This window comes from Pholcus phalangioides, unplaced genomic scaffold (assembly GCF_987345545.1).
Source record: "Pholcus phalangioides strain wild (caught in Gottingen) unplaced genomic scaffold, Ppha-v1.0 ptg000009l_1, whole genome shotgun sequence".
NCBI classification, from domain to species: Eukaryota; Metazoa; Arthropoda; class Arachnida; order Araneae; family Pholcidae; genus Pholcus; species Pholcus phalangioides.
In genome coordinates, this window is record NW_028301602.1 from 40,559,010 (window position 1) to 40,573,203 (window position 14,194).

General features: G+C 37.4%; 2 protein-coding genes and 1 non-coding gene across 3 annotated transcripts; 1 reads left to right on the top strand and 2 right to left on the bottom strand.

Moving 5' to 3' along the window:
- Positions 1 to 1,041: 1,041 nt before the first annotated feature.
- LOC149083074 (uncharacterized) lies at positions 1,042 to 4,473 on the bottom strand. The gene is made up of 3 exons (XM_089236207.1): positions 4,051 to 4,473; positions 2,624 to 2,941; positions 1,042 to 1,888 (listed from the first exon to the last, which is right to left on the bottom strand). The coding sequence occupies exons 1-3, from the start codon at positions 4,313 to 4,315 to the stop codon at positions 1,107 to 1,109; spliced, it is 1,365 nt and encodes a 454-aa protein (XP_089092333.1). The 5' UTR covers positions 4,316 to 4,473; the 3' UTR covers positions 1,042 to 1,106.
- A 3,394-nt stretch (positions 4,474 to 7,867) lies between these two features.
- Positions 7,868 to 12,676, top strand: NdufV3 (NADH:ubiquinone oxidoreductase subunit V3). Its single transcript, XM_089236917.1, has 3 exons — positions 7,868 to 7,986; positions 10,318 to 10,384; positions 12,467 to 12,676. Exons 1-3 carry the CDS (start codon positions 7,954 to 7,956, stop codon positions 12,616 to 12,618), a joined length of 252 nt encoding a protein of 83 aa, XP_089093043.1. The 5' UTR covers positions 7,868 to 7,953; the 3' UTR covers positions 12,619 to 12,676.
- TRNAA-GGC (transfer RNA alanine (anticodon GGC)) lies at positions 11,555 to 11,627 on the bottom strand. Its single transcript has one exon. It is a non-coding gene; the product is annotated as a tRNA-Ala (tRNA).
- Positions 12,677 to 14,194: the final 1,518 nt, after the last annotated feature.

Below are 14,194 nucleotides of genomic sequence, written 5' to 3' on the forward strand. Positions count from 1 at the left end.
CCAGGCTCTAGTTATAACGGAAAAATATTAAATTAATTAATTGCCAATTAAATTGAAAAATATTATCGAGAAGTATTCTTTCAAAACTTCCATATAAAGCCTATTCAAAAAGCAGGGCGCAGAATATGAGGGGGTGCAAATATCGCCCTTTAAAACCTCTCCTCCATCATTGTGGTTCCCAACTTTGAGGCACAAATGCAAGCCGATCTCCCCGTTAAAAAGTCTCAAAACAGGAGCAACAGACATACAAACAATATGAGTATTCAGCCATTACACTTCACTGACTTCACTTCTGAAATATAGATGGCAGCACCGGAAAATCAGACACAACACTAGATACGCACTCAGACTGTTAGGTACATGCACTTACACTTCCGCCACAACTAACTCACTGGGTAATAAATTGCCCATGGCCATAGACTTGAGCTGTTCTCGGGTGAAAAAAAAACCCATTACAATGTAGCCATAGTGACAGACTCTCATCGTGAGGACCTGGCTTTGAACCCTCCTGGTGCCACTGCTGTGATCGGCTGAAGTTGGTTTTGAGTGGTTCCCAACTTTGAGGTGCAAATGCAAGCCGATCTCCCCGTTAAGAAGTTTTGCCACAGAGAGCAACAGGACTCCAAGAGTGCAAATACTCAATCATTATACTTCACTAATATTTGAAGTAAAGACAGCAGCACTGAAAATTCAAACACAACATTAGACTCACATACTCAGACTGATAGTTATCTACACACACTTCCGACACAACTCAATCAGTACTAAACTGCCCATGGCGATAAACTGCAGTTGTGCTCAGTATGAAAGAAAGCATTACATGGGGGGGTGCACCAAAATGCTTGCTTGTCCCAGGCTGATCGAACATCTACATGCAGCCCTGCACCAGTCCATCCACCTCCAAGGTGTATTCTGCAAATACCCAATTTCATAAGCTCATCTCATTTTGATGAATAAATAAGGCACATGAGAATTAGATTCAAGGAAATATACTATTAGAATAGTTATCATTGAGACATATTGTGAACATAGCTCCAATGATTTGTTGCATGAAACCATATTTAATTATACAACTTTTCGATATCAATGAAAACAAAATTGTTCATCTAATACTTGTGATCAAAGTCAGTATGGATGTAAAGCGACTTTTTAGTTAGTTCAATCGATTGTCTTTCACTTTCCACGGCTTTGGATAAATCCAATATGGTTGGAGGTTTACGTTTTCTTATTACAGGCAGGGATTTTGTTTGAGGTTGACTTTTATCATTTACAGGATCTTTCACAGTTGCATGTGATGGCATATTATCATGGGAGGTATTACTTCTGTTGGCCACAGGCATCAATAATATCAATTTGTATGGAGATAGACAATTTTTCACTACGGATTGGGATCTCATTTGTGGTTGAATGTTACTATTCAGGGGCTCTTTAGTTGTTGGTTGAATGGGTGTATTGTTATAGTAAGAGGTACCACTTCCGTTCGCCAGAGACACCAACTTGTCCAAATGTCTATTCATTTTCTTAAGAACGTCACTGTTTGTAGGCTTATTTTTCTCAGTCATGTCCACAAACATCCTGGCTTTCTTCAGCACGATACCCAATTCTTCATTTTCCTTTAGGACTGGTGGGTCTGGCACTTCATTGAATGACTCTTCGATAAATGACTCTTCAATAAATGACTCTTCAATAAATGACTGTTCAATAAATGATTCTTCAACTATCTCTTCTTCTTCACGAGATTTTCCTTTCAGGGGAATATCTAAGTTTCTAGCAATGTTGTGAAGATCTTTTCTAGTAACCAAACTAATACGCTGGAAACCCTCAGAGAATGATTTTGTCCGGATGTCCTCAAGAATTTTACTCTTATCCACTCCATCTCTAAGCTTATCTAAGAGATAAAGAAAATTGCATTAAAAAAAAAGAATAAAATCCAATGTGTAAATTTCATTTTTAATATGAATTTTTATCATGCCCAGAAAATTTACTGCTAGGAATGTTCACTGACAACAGTTCAACGTGAGTGAATGAACGAGAGAATGAGTGAACAAGTGAATGAATGACTCCCTGACTAGGTTGCTCATTCTATCACTAACTCACCACGTCACTCATTCTGTCACACACTTAATCACCAGGTCAGGCACTTACTCATTGGGTCACTCATTCTATCACTCGCTCCCTCATTAGATCATTCAGTCTACCATTGGGTCACTCACTATGGCATTTGCTTGCTCCTCCACTCACTGGGTTGCCCACTCACTTGCTAGGCCACTTACTTTATCTCTAGATCGCTCACTCTGCCACTTGCTCACTTACTAGTTTGCTTACTCACCAACATTAACTACTCATTCACTCACTAACTAACATTTACTCACTACTCACACCTTGCTAACTGACTCGTGTGAAACTGTAGTCAATGAATTTTCCGCTGGGAATAATTTTATTAATGAAGAAAATTGCCCAAAGAAATTGTCTTAAAAATACATACAGATAAATTTAAATACTTAAATCCGCATACGGAATTTTTTTTTTTTTCATAAATCAGGGGAGAGAGTCCCAACACCCATTAAGAGAATCCCAGGAGCTGAATGTGCAACAAGTGTACAATTCTAGAGATGTAACAAACCTGCAATTTCTTTTCTTTCACTTGCCGTTAGAAAAGCACGGCGATAGTCAATATTATGACCATAATGAGTAGTATGGAACTCTACTTTGACAGTCTTTGCCACGGTCACGATCATTTGTGCTGGGCAGAAAGCACCCAGTTTGTAAGATTTACTGTGTGAACGTTTCCTTTTGCCGGTCGACACACTCTTTGCCGGTCGCCCAGATCGATGGCATATGTAATAAGATATTGTTGAATTAATTCCATTCGCAGCTCCTCGTCTAAGGATATATCTGCACCAAGATTTCCTTTCCGTTGATTCTTTCCAATTCAAGAAATCTGGAAATACACAATACATATAAAGGTGTCTTTCCCAATCAGTGATATACAACCATATCATAAAATCCTGAATGAAAAATTAGAACTTGTGTTATCGCCAGTGGCCACATTTGCCTGAAGGTTGAGCAACCATGCTCTACCTGTGGTACGTATTGTCCTCAAGCATAGGTGCTTGGGAGGCTGAGGCCATTTCAGCGTCTCCCCCCAATAATTAATAAATACAATGTAGCCCTCTTTCCCCTCCTGCATATACAAGCTTGAGTTGAGTCCAGTATATACAGAATGAGTACCCCCCCCCCTCCGCGCCCCAAAAAGAATTTTTACAAAAACAAAACATTTTGTCTCAAGCCACCTGTTTGGACCCGTGGCCCTTGTACCTGTTAACAGCCCTCGTTTCTCACTGGGGGGGGGGGGGGGCACAAAAAAAAAAGATCCATAGGTGTGAACTTGACAGGCCCCAGCTCCTCCCAACAATATTTGCCACTGTCTGCATAATACTTATGGAAATATTTGGTTTAAAGTCCCCCAATATCTTCGAACCCTACCAATACTTACAATAACTCTTGTTTCTAACATGCAGGGGGATGGGAACAGCTTCAATATACTGTCCCCCACACCAAATTGTCAATTTTTCTTACGATAATTCGCCAAGGCTGTCATAATGACGCTGGGTTGCCGTATTTGTTCTAGATCTAATGGCACTAGTTGTTTTTCTTCCTTGCGATTGCATCTTTTTAAATTTTAAGCCGTGGATTAATTGGTTTTCCCATCGTTCCAATTCATTCCAATTTATTTTTTATTCTTATTTATTTATCATTTGTTGTCATGCCTTTTTTATTAAGCGTTGCAAAGAAATTTCAGGATATCATTTACAACAACCGTTGTTTATTTATAAGAATCTGGATACCCAGAAAGAGAGTCCGGGTTTGGATGGATTTTTATTATTGTTTTCTATGCTAGCGACTGTTTTCTTCTTTTCAGCGCCAGTAGTGTCTAACGGCTTCGGCGACTTTCAGTAGGGTCGTCGGACATATTTGGCGCTGGAAAAACGTCGCCAAAAAATCGCCAAGGTGGACCATATACATCGAAGCTGTTCCTTAATTACTCACCTTGTAATGTTGGGAAGCTGAGGTATTTCGTTTCTATCCGAACATCGTGACTTGCAGCGACGTGCTCCCTGAGGGCTTGCATCGAAGCGCAGACTTGCTTGCAGCTGGAATTGGGGCAACTGATTTCCGGCTCCTTTCGACGCAGCTCCGGTTGTTTATTGTGCAACACCCTCACGTGACGGATCATACTCGATCTAACGGAAAACTTTTTCTCGCAAATATCGCAAGGAATCAGATCTTTCTTACACTTCTTCTTCTTCGACATCGTCACTTCTTCTTCGACTCTGCTTAGGAAGGAGATTTAAAAAGAAAAATTAACCGTTATAGACGGCAAAATACGTTACAAATCAACGTCCTTAATAATTACAGCATTTGGCTGGGTAAAAAAAAATAAATAGTAACAACAAGAGATGCATGGACGGCGATGACCAAGAATGGTGAACGCATCTGACCATATTTTGCAGAGGTAGAATGAATTAAATCATCTTAACATTCCCGCAAACTATTTGAGGAAATTTTCCGAGAATATACAAACAAAATAATAATTTTGTACTGCTTTTTCATAAATTCATATGATATCACATTAAAAACGGGGGGGGGGGGAATTTTTTGCGTTAAAATATTAAAAGTTCTAAACTAATCTAATAAAATAGTTGGCAGCACTTTTGTTTTGTATGAATGACGGAAAATGTGAAGTGGGTTCTTTGAGCTATAAGGAAAGTTTACTTTCTTTAGGGGGTCATTCAAGTATTACGTCAGCATCAGGGAGGGGGGGGGGAGAGGGTTTCGGATTTGTTGACTTTTGATGACAAGGGGGGGGGGGGTTTGAAGGTTGCTTACGACATCAACCACCCCTTTTTGAAGATATGTGAAATATTCTAAGCTGCTGACGAAATTTTCCTGGGGGGGGGGGGGGGGGGGGTCAGTGTTTTGCTGACAAGGGAGGTGGGGAGGGGGTCAAAAATGGCAAATGGCTGAAAATCTGCTTACGTAATATTTGAATGGCCCCTTACTTACTAAAGTTTACTTATAGCTCAAAAAATAAGTTACTTTACTTATAGCTCAGTGATATAAACTTGAATATAAGGTCATTGAAAATATCGTTCTATAAGTTGTATTTTTTCCAAACTTCTTTGACAGTCATAGCATCATGATGATGCGTTATCATCATCATCAGATAAAAACAAGTCTTCAATGAAAGCTTTTCTGTAACCTCGCTTCATATTTCCAATTATGTCCTGGCCAATAGCCTTGATAGTGGAGTTACATAAGTAGAGTTGCATTCCCTTGGAGAAAGAGGCATGTTATTTTGCCATCAGCTGATGATGGTGATCATCACTTTTTAGTTCACAAGAGGGGTGTGTCGGGGCATTGTACATTAACAGCAGTGTTAATGCGGCAACTGTTTCTTGGTCATATGAGCTCTAACTTGAGGGACGAAAACTTTGTATAACCATGATAAAAAATTGTTTGGTTCATCCAAGCGCTTTTTTGGGCATAATAGTTCACCGGCAATGCTTCCATATTTAAATTTTTGAAAGCGCATGGTTTTTTAAATTTAGCAATTACATGCAGAGGTAATCTATGATTGCCGTTGGCATTTGCATAGACCATAGCAGTGATCCGATGTTTTTGGAAATTAAAATCTGGTTATGTTTTCTCCGTATTTTTTTCTAGACGATGACGGATAACAAAAAAACTGACACTGTTAATCGAAGTTTTACTTTAATTATTTTATTCTTTGTATATCATTTGTACTTTATGTTCATCGATTTGTGTATGTATGCATTAAGTATCCAGTATGAGCCTTCTCTGGCTTCTTGAGTATAATTTCTTCCATTCTATATGTACCTTTTTTTTATGCTTAAATAAGTGAATAAATAAATAAATGTAAACGATGGTACGTCAAACAATACTTCGTATGCTGTTTGCTAGATGGCAGCATAAGTTCAAATATTTTGGGCTACTGCACTAAGCTATAAGCACCACTGAGTCAACACCTTCTAAAGCTTGCTCTAGAAGGTGTTGACTGAGTAGGGTGACCATACGTCCCGTATTTCCCGGGACAGTCCCGGTATTTCCTGTTTTTTTGGCTGTCCCGACTTTTTGGCAAAAGTGTCCCGGTTTTTCCCGTATTTTACACGAAGCCTACTTGAATTTTTATTCTTTATTGAAGTCAAAGATTGACATTATTTTTCAACTCATAAATTATTTTATGATAATTACAACTATATATGAGAATATTAATCTCCCACATTTGCCTTGGTCAAAGTTTTTTTTTTTCGTGGAATACATTTTACGACCTTTGCCGCTGTGGTGGTCGAGTGGTTATAGTGCCGGACTCGTGATGCGAGGATCCGGGTTCGAACCCCACAGTGGTGGTCGGCTGAAGTTGGTTTTCTGTGGTTCCCAACTTCAAGGCGCAAATGCGAGCCGATCTCCCCGTTAAAAAGTCTCGCCACAGAGAGCAACAGTCCTACAACGGTAAATCATTTAACCATAACACTTCACTCATAGTTTGTATAACTGGGGGCAGATGACAGCACTACACATAACAAGCATTACACAGAAACAAACTTTACGTCAGGTTGCACTACACGTATACGCACATTCCCGCATGTACCGATTCGTTGGGGGGTTCAGCGGGGGGGGGGGGGGTGCATGTGTGGTGTAGCAGTAGTAGGTAGGGGCTCGGGGGGGATCCATGATGTTCTTAAGTCAGCCACCTCGTTGGGCAATTTGCCTGTTGTGGCGTTGTATTTGTATTTGTATTTGTATTTTGATCCACTGCAATTTGCAGTAATGCATCATTTCCCGCCATTGTAATTTCCGTAATTTTCGCAATATTTGGCAACTTTGTTTGATTTTGGCGTCGTTTTTGGCGATAATTGGCGATGTCCCGTATTTTCCCGTATTTGGAATCCCAATGTCCCGTATTTCTCTCGAGGAAATATGGTCAGCCTATGACTGAGGTAAGTAAAGCTGCTGCAGCCAGTGATGGTAACTCCTGGGAATTTTCCCATATTCGTAGGAAAAATTGGCTAAAATTTGCCCAAGTGGGAAATTTCTTAGCATTTGTGGGAAATTTTGAGAGTTCATCAAACAAAAGAATTTTTGCAAAAAAATCAAGAAATTAATGCAGTGCAATAATTTTCTATTGTAAAATACTTGATTATGTATTTTCTCCGCTAGATGACAGCACATTTTTTGAGTGCGTGGGGAAAAATTTAGTCAAAAGGGAATTTTTTAAGAGAAATTTCGCTGGAAGAGGTTACAATCACTGGCTGCAGCTCAGTGCTGAGCAAGAAGTATAGCTATAAGTATAGCTCAGCGGCTATAAGTAAACTGCACTGAGCTTTATAGCTCAGTAGGCTACTGTTGAGGATAGCTTTGGCTAGAAATATTTATATGTATCTGGCAACTCTGAGACAGGTGGAAAGTGCAAAGCTTGTGTAACGTTCAGAATCTGACAGAAGAAAGGACTGTCTTCACTTTGTCTCACTGAAGACAAACCACCGTCTTGCTAAGTTCACTGTGAACATGGTCGCTACATGCCCTCTCTGCAGGATTAACGAGGAAACCATAGAACACATCCTATTACACTGTTCTGAATTGTCACGCTGCCAAATGTACCTACACGAGCCTCCAGATGTAGATGAACGTGTTGCTTTTAGACTCGGTCTAAACATAGGAAGACCATCTGACAAGGAAAAAATCGTGAATGACAGGAAAGCCAAAGCTGCTTTGAGGAAAGCACTGCTAATGCAGTGGCATAGCAAAAGAAATTAACTATGATGAGAAGAGGCACCAGTGTTGTGGTGCTAGCCGTTACAAAGGCATCCTTATCCTTAAGGACATCGTTTGTTTTTGTTGTCATTTGCGAGACTTCTTCAAGATCAAAAAATGATCTCCCGTTCATTGAATACTGCTTTCCGAGTGAGTTATCTTTGAGCTTTCCCCCCCTCCCCAAGACCCTAAAAGAAACAGTAAAAGGGATTTGTTTCATTGATAAATACACTATGTGTTATTTTAATAATTCATTCAATAATTAATTTCGCGTTGTTTCGCACCAACACCATCGTAACTGTGCGGGGGCAACTGAGCCAATACGCCGATCTAAACAAATTAGATGTAGAAAGATTAAAGTAAGAGCCTTAGAACTTGCTCTCGTTTCCCATACAACCTGTAGAAATGCCTAAAATTATCATCTCGTGATTATATTTGTGAAGTAAATATGATTATTTTGAACCTGTGAACCTACTACTTTCCATGGTAGAACCGACTCCAAATGTTTCTCTTTCCCCAATCTACACAATTAAACGTGAATCCAGAGGGAGGCGATCGCCCCTCCCAAGAACCCAATAGTATACGGGATAATCTAATCTACACAATAAGTCGCTTATCCGACACATTGCCCTAGATCCACCTGTCTCACGGCTGAAGATACCTGCCTTCACTTTATTCGCAGCTGAAGATATCAGTTCTAGCATCATATGAAGCTGAAGATGCCTGCCATTCAAGACTGAAGATGCATGCCTTTGCTCCCCATTCAAGGTTGAAGATGTCGGCTTCCACTCTATTCACAGCTGAAGATGTCTGCCTTCGCTCAGGCTCGGAGAGACCTAGGAATGATCATCATCCCGAGTCAAATAATATGGAAAAATCTGTCTGTCCCATAAAATATGAGATGATTCAAAGAACTTACACAATTTGCCCCTCCTGATACATCCTGGATCCCGCCTGTACAAAATTATAATCAACCCCAACAATCACTCGTATAAACAATCATTCTTGCCATTAGTAGTTATTTATTCAATAAAAAATATTGACTTATAAGTAATTTTGTTTTTATCAAATTTTGTAATTATTATAATAAAAACAATTTCCTCGGTCATGTAATTTTCAAGCAAAAGACTAAATTGCAGTTGAAACCACTGAATCACGGCCGTTGGTTACGTATATCAATATACTGCCAAATAAGAGTAGTAAAACTATTCCATGGGTGTGCCGATTCAGCATTCTTTGTGTTAGTCTATTTGATTTTTTTTCTTTTATTTCAAATCTCATTCTTATTACAATGGTTCTTAAACTTAAGAAAAATGACAGCTAGTTTGTCATGCCAGCCGTTACTCCCTCCTCCGGGTCATCGTTGGAAGGATCACTGGATTCCCAGAATGTTCTGAGAATAAAACCCATTTCAATGAATAGATACTCATCAATGCCATCAGCTCGCTATGATTTTCACCATTCCGAAACTGCTTTTTCCCCCACGCCTTTGCCATTTTCATACTTTTTTTGTAGGTTGAGAACACTTCTAGGAGCTATGACACACTATTTTGAGCATTGTTTTATGGCCTATTTAACTAAATCATAAGTCAATTCCACTTTAAAATGTATGCAGTCAGTAAGAGCTATTCACGCACCGTTGAGGTGCCAAGTGATTTAGTCGAGAAGTAAATAAACCAGATTCAACTTTATCGGTTAAGTATATCTATGTGCACGCACCAGTAGGCCTCATGTAGAAATAAAATTATCCAATGAGCATTTTTTTACTAAATCGATTTAACATGTAGGCACTTTTTTGGGGAGAACTTTCCAACTTAGAATCAGTGCCATCTTAAAGCATGGGCCCACCTGGTTCCTTATTAAAATGAGAAATAGTTAAATTTTTCCAGAATTTGCCAGGTAGGGCCTCGGAAAAATCACTTGGCCCATGATGTTTAAGACGGCCTTGTTTAGAATTTAGTTAACTACTAAATCACTTAACGCATGTAAACGAGTCTTTTTTAGGTGAGAATCAGTGCTGTATTAACACATGTTCCCATCAGGGTACCTCCTCTAGAGCCTCTTGTCCAGCAGCCCACAATGCTCTTGAGATGACTCTGTGACAGAGATTTGAAAACAAATATCACTTAGAACTTATAATAATTGTAAACATAATACACTTAGTTGTTTTCTGTTATATAATGTTCAAGGAGATGAAAGAAACATGGTTGTCTTGAGTGGTAGGGAGCTCTTTTTGAACTTTTTAGAATATCATCTCTGATCGAGCAGCAAAACAGAATTAGAGTTCTAAAAAAATGTCTTTAGTAAGAAATAAAAAATTCAGGAAGCATGAAAACGTCACTCATGATAGAGGTCTAAATTGATCGATTCAATGAGTGAAATATGATTATTCAAGATATAATTTTTTTTATGGTGTAATAATGAACATTTCTATGAAACAAAACTAAACTTTGTATGTATTTATTCTGTTATTTTGATCAGGTATCGAAGTACTTACGCTGTTCTGCTAGAAACTGTAGTAAAGCGACTACTGTCGAGTCTTCCACAGGTATTGTGTGATATTGGTTATATATACACAAACAGGGTGCATAGCAAATGGGGTATGGCACTTTACTGGAGAACCATTGATCCTGGAGGTACATATATATCAGATTAGAATAAATTTCCAAATAACGCATAGTATTCAGATATGCCATTCATGTTTCAAGGGGTTGTATAGTTATTAAATGCAGGTAAAACGGTTTTTCTGCATTTATAGCTGTTTGTCCCCCAATTGCCTCCGTTTTTTGAATTAGAATATCTTAGTGAATATCACATTTAGAAACATGGATTTTTTTGTTTTGGCATCAGGAGGGACAGGGCTACAACTTTCTAATTGGATTTTGGGGCACACTGGGACTGTATAAGAAGTTGATTTTTTCATTTTAATAACCATGCGACCCCTTGAAACATGAATGACATTTCTCAGTACTATGCATTATTTTGAAACTTTTTCTAATCGGAAGTATAGCTCTAGGATCAACAGTTCTCCAGTAAAATGCCATAGCCCATTCGTTATGCACCCTGCATATCCACTGTGCATAAATTTAAATTATCTTTCATCATGATACTTATAGTATCAATGAACATACCTTGCTCTATTATATGTTGTTAATCAAATACTACATCAATATCCTTGGCATGGCACTTTTGATAATGCTTAGCAATGCATATATTGGGAACCATTGGTAATTAGAGCCAAGACAACAGTAACTTCAGCTGTAGATAATATAAGTTACAAGCAAAAAGCAGGGTTGGACAAACAAATCCCAAGCGCCAGATCCCCACAGCAACTAAGAGAATTGGAAACTAATATTTTTTATGAATGAAAACTTAATTGTAACTTAATGACAAAATGCGTTATTTTGGACCAATTTTGTCGAGGAAAAAATTGCTTGGTGACTATAAAAAATCTTGCTGCTGCCTAAATTTTTTTTCGATTTGTCAAGTCAAGCCCTGGCAAAAATGCTTGAACTGGCAAGCTAGTGTTTAATGTACAAGCTTGAAATGCACAAGAAACAGTGACACATGAAAGCTTGAACACTGCGCAAGTTGAAGCTGGCATTGATTTGCGGGCCTTACAGTATTTTTCTTTTAATAAACGTAGCATGCACTACAAAATTCATCGAAAGACTGGTTATTTGTGGAGATGAAGATTACAAGGAAGAAAATTCATCACTGCCCCCCACGGGGACTCGAACCCCGGTCTCTCGCTTGCCGGGCGAGTGCTCTACCATCTAAGCTATGGAAGCAGATAGATTATTTCAACCTTGGAGCATATATATATGTTGAAAGGCACCCTACTTTGACGCCGTCAACAATCAACTAATAGCCTGTGAATGACAAAGGCCAACCAGATGGCCATATGCATATAGAATGCACTGTTTGTAACCCTGTTAAGTGCGATTTCTTCATATTAGTATTATGGAGATGTAGAATGAATTGAAGACATTTTTATTATTTTAAATGGAAAAGTTTCCTTCAAAATACAAGCTTTTATATAATGCTGTAACTTTTTTTTCAGGAGCATGTTAGGCTTGCATTTTGAGGTACCTCCATTCAATTTCCTCTTCAAATCGCTTATTGGTTTTCTCAGCCAACAGATAATTTGATGTATATATATTTTTAATATGAAAACAAAACAAAATAGATGTCATCCTACTGTATTTCTCTGCATGTAATAAGGTTGTGAATAAATGGAATAGCTTACCCCCCTCCAGCAGTCACGAGTTCCACCACAATTAATACATTTAAAAAGAAATACGGTATAATGGGAGGAATTGAGAAGCTATCCAATACTTAGATAAAACAATCATAATTTTTTATAGACAGTGCATTTTATTTTGATAATTATTAGTTTTATTTTAGTGTATTTTTTTTGTGATAATTGCTCTTATTTTGGGTTTCTGCATTTATTATTGTTGCATACAACATCCATACTTTTTATGGGCATCTTTTTTCATCCACCTCATTGGGCATATTGCCAGTTGTTGCCTTTGCATTTGTGAGAGGAAAGAGAGATTTCAAACTTTATACAGCTACACATATTTTCAGTTTGTGTATTTAAGATTGTCTTTCCTGTTTTCCATAGGACAAGGTGGAAGCAAACCATCCTCAAGTGAAGGTGGATATGCTGTCCCTGAATATTACCAGTACAATCCATACTCTTATTATGACATAGAATCTGCTTTGAGTAGATTCAGGCTACCTCAGCCGTCGAGTGTGAAGCAGTCTACTGCATGAATCGAGCCCAATTAGTGTTTGTGAATTAGATAGAATAAAACAAATTTAATGATGCAAATTTTGTTCAATTTATTATTTTAATGAGAGCAATTATTTTTAAGTTAGACATCAAGTCATAACTATTTGTTCAATGTGAAACTACTATGAAACACGTTTTTATACAAATGAAAGGGGATAGTGTTGAGATATTTGTTACGATACTATTGTTTAAGCTATGAACAATGCAGGGTGATGTGCAACATAATTAGTAAGAAAATAATATTTCAAACATGTGTCACAAGGATATACAGCAATGGCAGAACCATAATTATGTTTTTTTTAAGGATTAGACATATACATTGTTTTATATGAATCCGAAAAAAAAGTTCCAAACACCACCTATGATACCAGAGGAGTTATTCAACTCCTGAGTCATTGAACAAGTGACAAATATAAAGGGATAATACAGAAGACTGGATGTTGTGAAGATATTTATTATTTCAGATGTTAATTTTTTTAAGGAAGGAAAAAACTCATCTCTGCCTCTACCGGGAGATGAGGTTTTTTTTTTCCTTCCTTAAAAAAATTAACATCTGAAATAATAAATATCTCCACAACATCCAGTCTTCTGTATATCTTGTATTAACAAGTGGAGAGTGACATTCATGTCATATAAAGGGATGAACTTGTTCTGAAACAAATTGTTAGGAACCATGGTAGCCAAAGTAAACACATGCCAAAAGTCATAGTTGAAGCACACAAACCATTGTTGCTTGATGGTGTTTTGCCCTGCTCTGAGGAAATATGCTCTGTTACAAAATTTGGCAAAGGTCTGTCTAAAATTGTAGATTTGTATAGAAAACACACACATAGAAAATCAATATTATGTATATAGATCAGTGTTCCTCAACCTATGGTCCACAAGCAGACTTGATAAAACTAATTTAAAAACAAAATTCTAACTGAACAAAAAATTATTTAATCTTTGTAATAGTTGTTAATTTTTCTTTCATATAGGCCTACTCAGGTTCAACATACATCATCGTGGAAATTATCAGTGATTGCAATCCTACGAGATGCGATAGATACAGGGTATGTCACAAAACTTAGTCAAAAAATACAATTTATTGCCTCAAATGGAATTTTCTAATTGTTGCAGAATGGGGGAAATAGACTATTATAAATCGCAATAAACGAAAATATATTTCACAAAAGGGAAATTTGAATGCGTGATACGATGACCATATTTCATTAAAAAAATATGTTAAGCTGGGATCTTTGAGTAAAATATGGGACATTGTCAGTTATCATAAAAAATTTTTGCTACAAGTAGGTACAATTACTAATTATTATAAAAATTGCAAAGCAAAAAAAAAACTGTTGAACATGAACATTCCATCGTTAATACTTTTTTAAAAAATCTTTACGCATGTCTGAAAATGTATAAATTTGATTTGAATTCAATTAACGTCATAATTATAATATAATTTATATATTATGGAAACGCGATGTATTCATATGGCCTTAGTAAATATCACAAATTCAATATTTAATGTATAAAAAAAAATGGAACAACCAAAATTAAAGGAATGTCCGT

Excerpts from the sequence above, each read along its gene's own strand:
- LOC149083074 (XM_089236207.1), bottom strand. The coding sequence starts at position 4,315 with ATGTCGAAGAAGAAGAAGTGTAAGAAAGATCTGATTCCTTGCGATATT. Across the intron at positions 2,942-4,050 it reads CAGCTTCCCAACATTACAAG|ATTTCTTGAATTGGAAAGAA; the intron begins GTGAGTAATTAA and ends GTGTATTTCCAG. Across the intron at positions 1,889-2,623 it reads TGAAAGAAAAGAAATTGCAG|ATAAGCTTAGAGATGGAGTG; the intron begins GTTTGTTACATC and ends TTTATCTCTTAG.
- NdufV3 (XM_089236917.1), top strand. The coding sequence starts at position 7,954 with ATGATCTCCCGTTCATTGAATACTGCTTTCCGA. Across the intron at positions 7,987-10,317 it reads CATTGAATACTGCTTTCCGA|GTATCGAAGTACTTACGCTG; the intron begins GTGAGTTATCTT and ends TATTTTGATCAG. Across the intron at positions 10,385-12,466 it reads TACTGTCGAGTCTTCCACAG|GACAAGGTGGAAGCAAACCA; the intron begins GTATTGTGTGAT and ends TGTTTTCCATAG.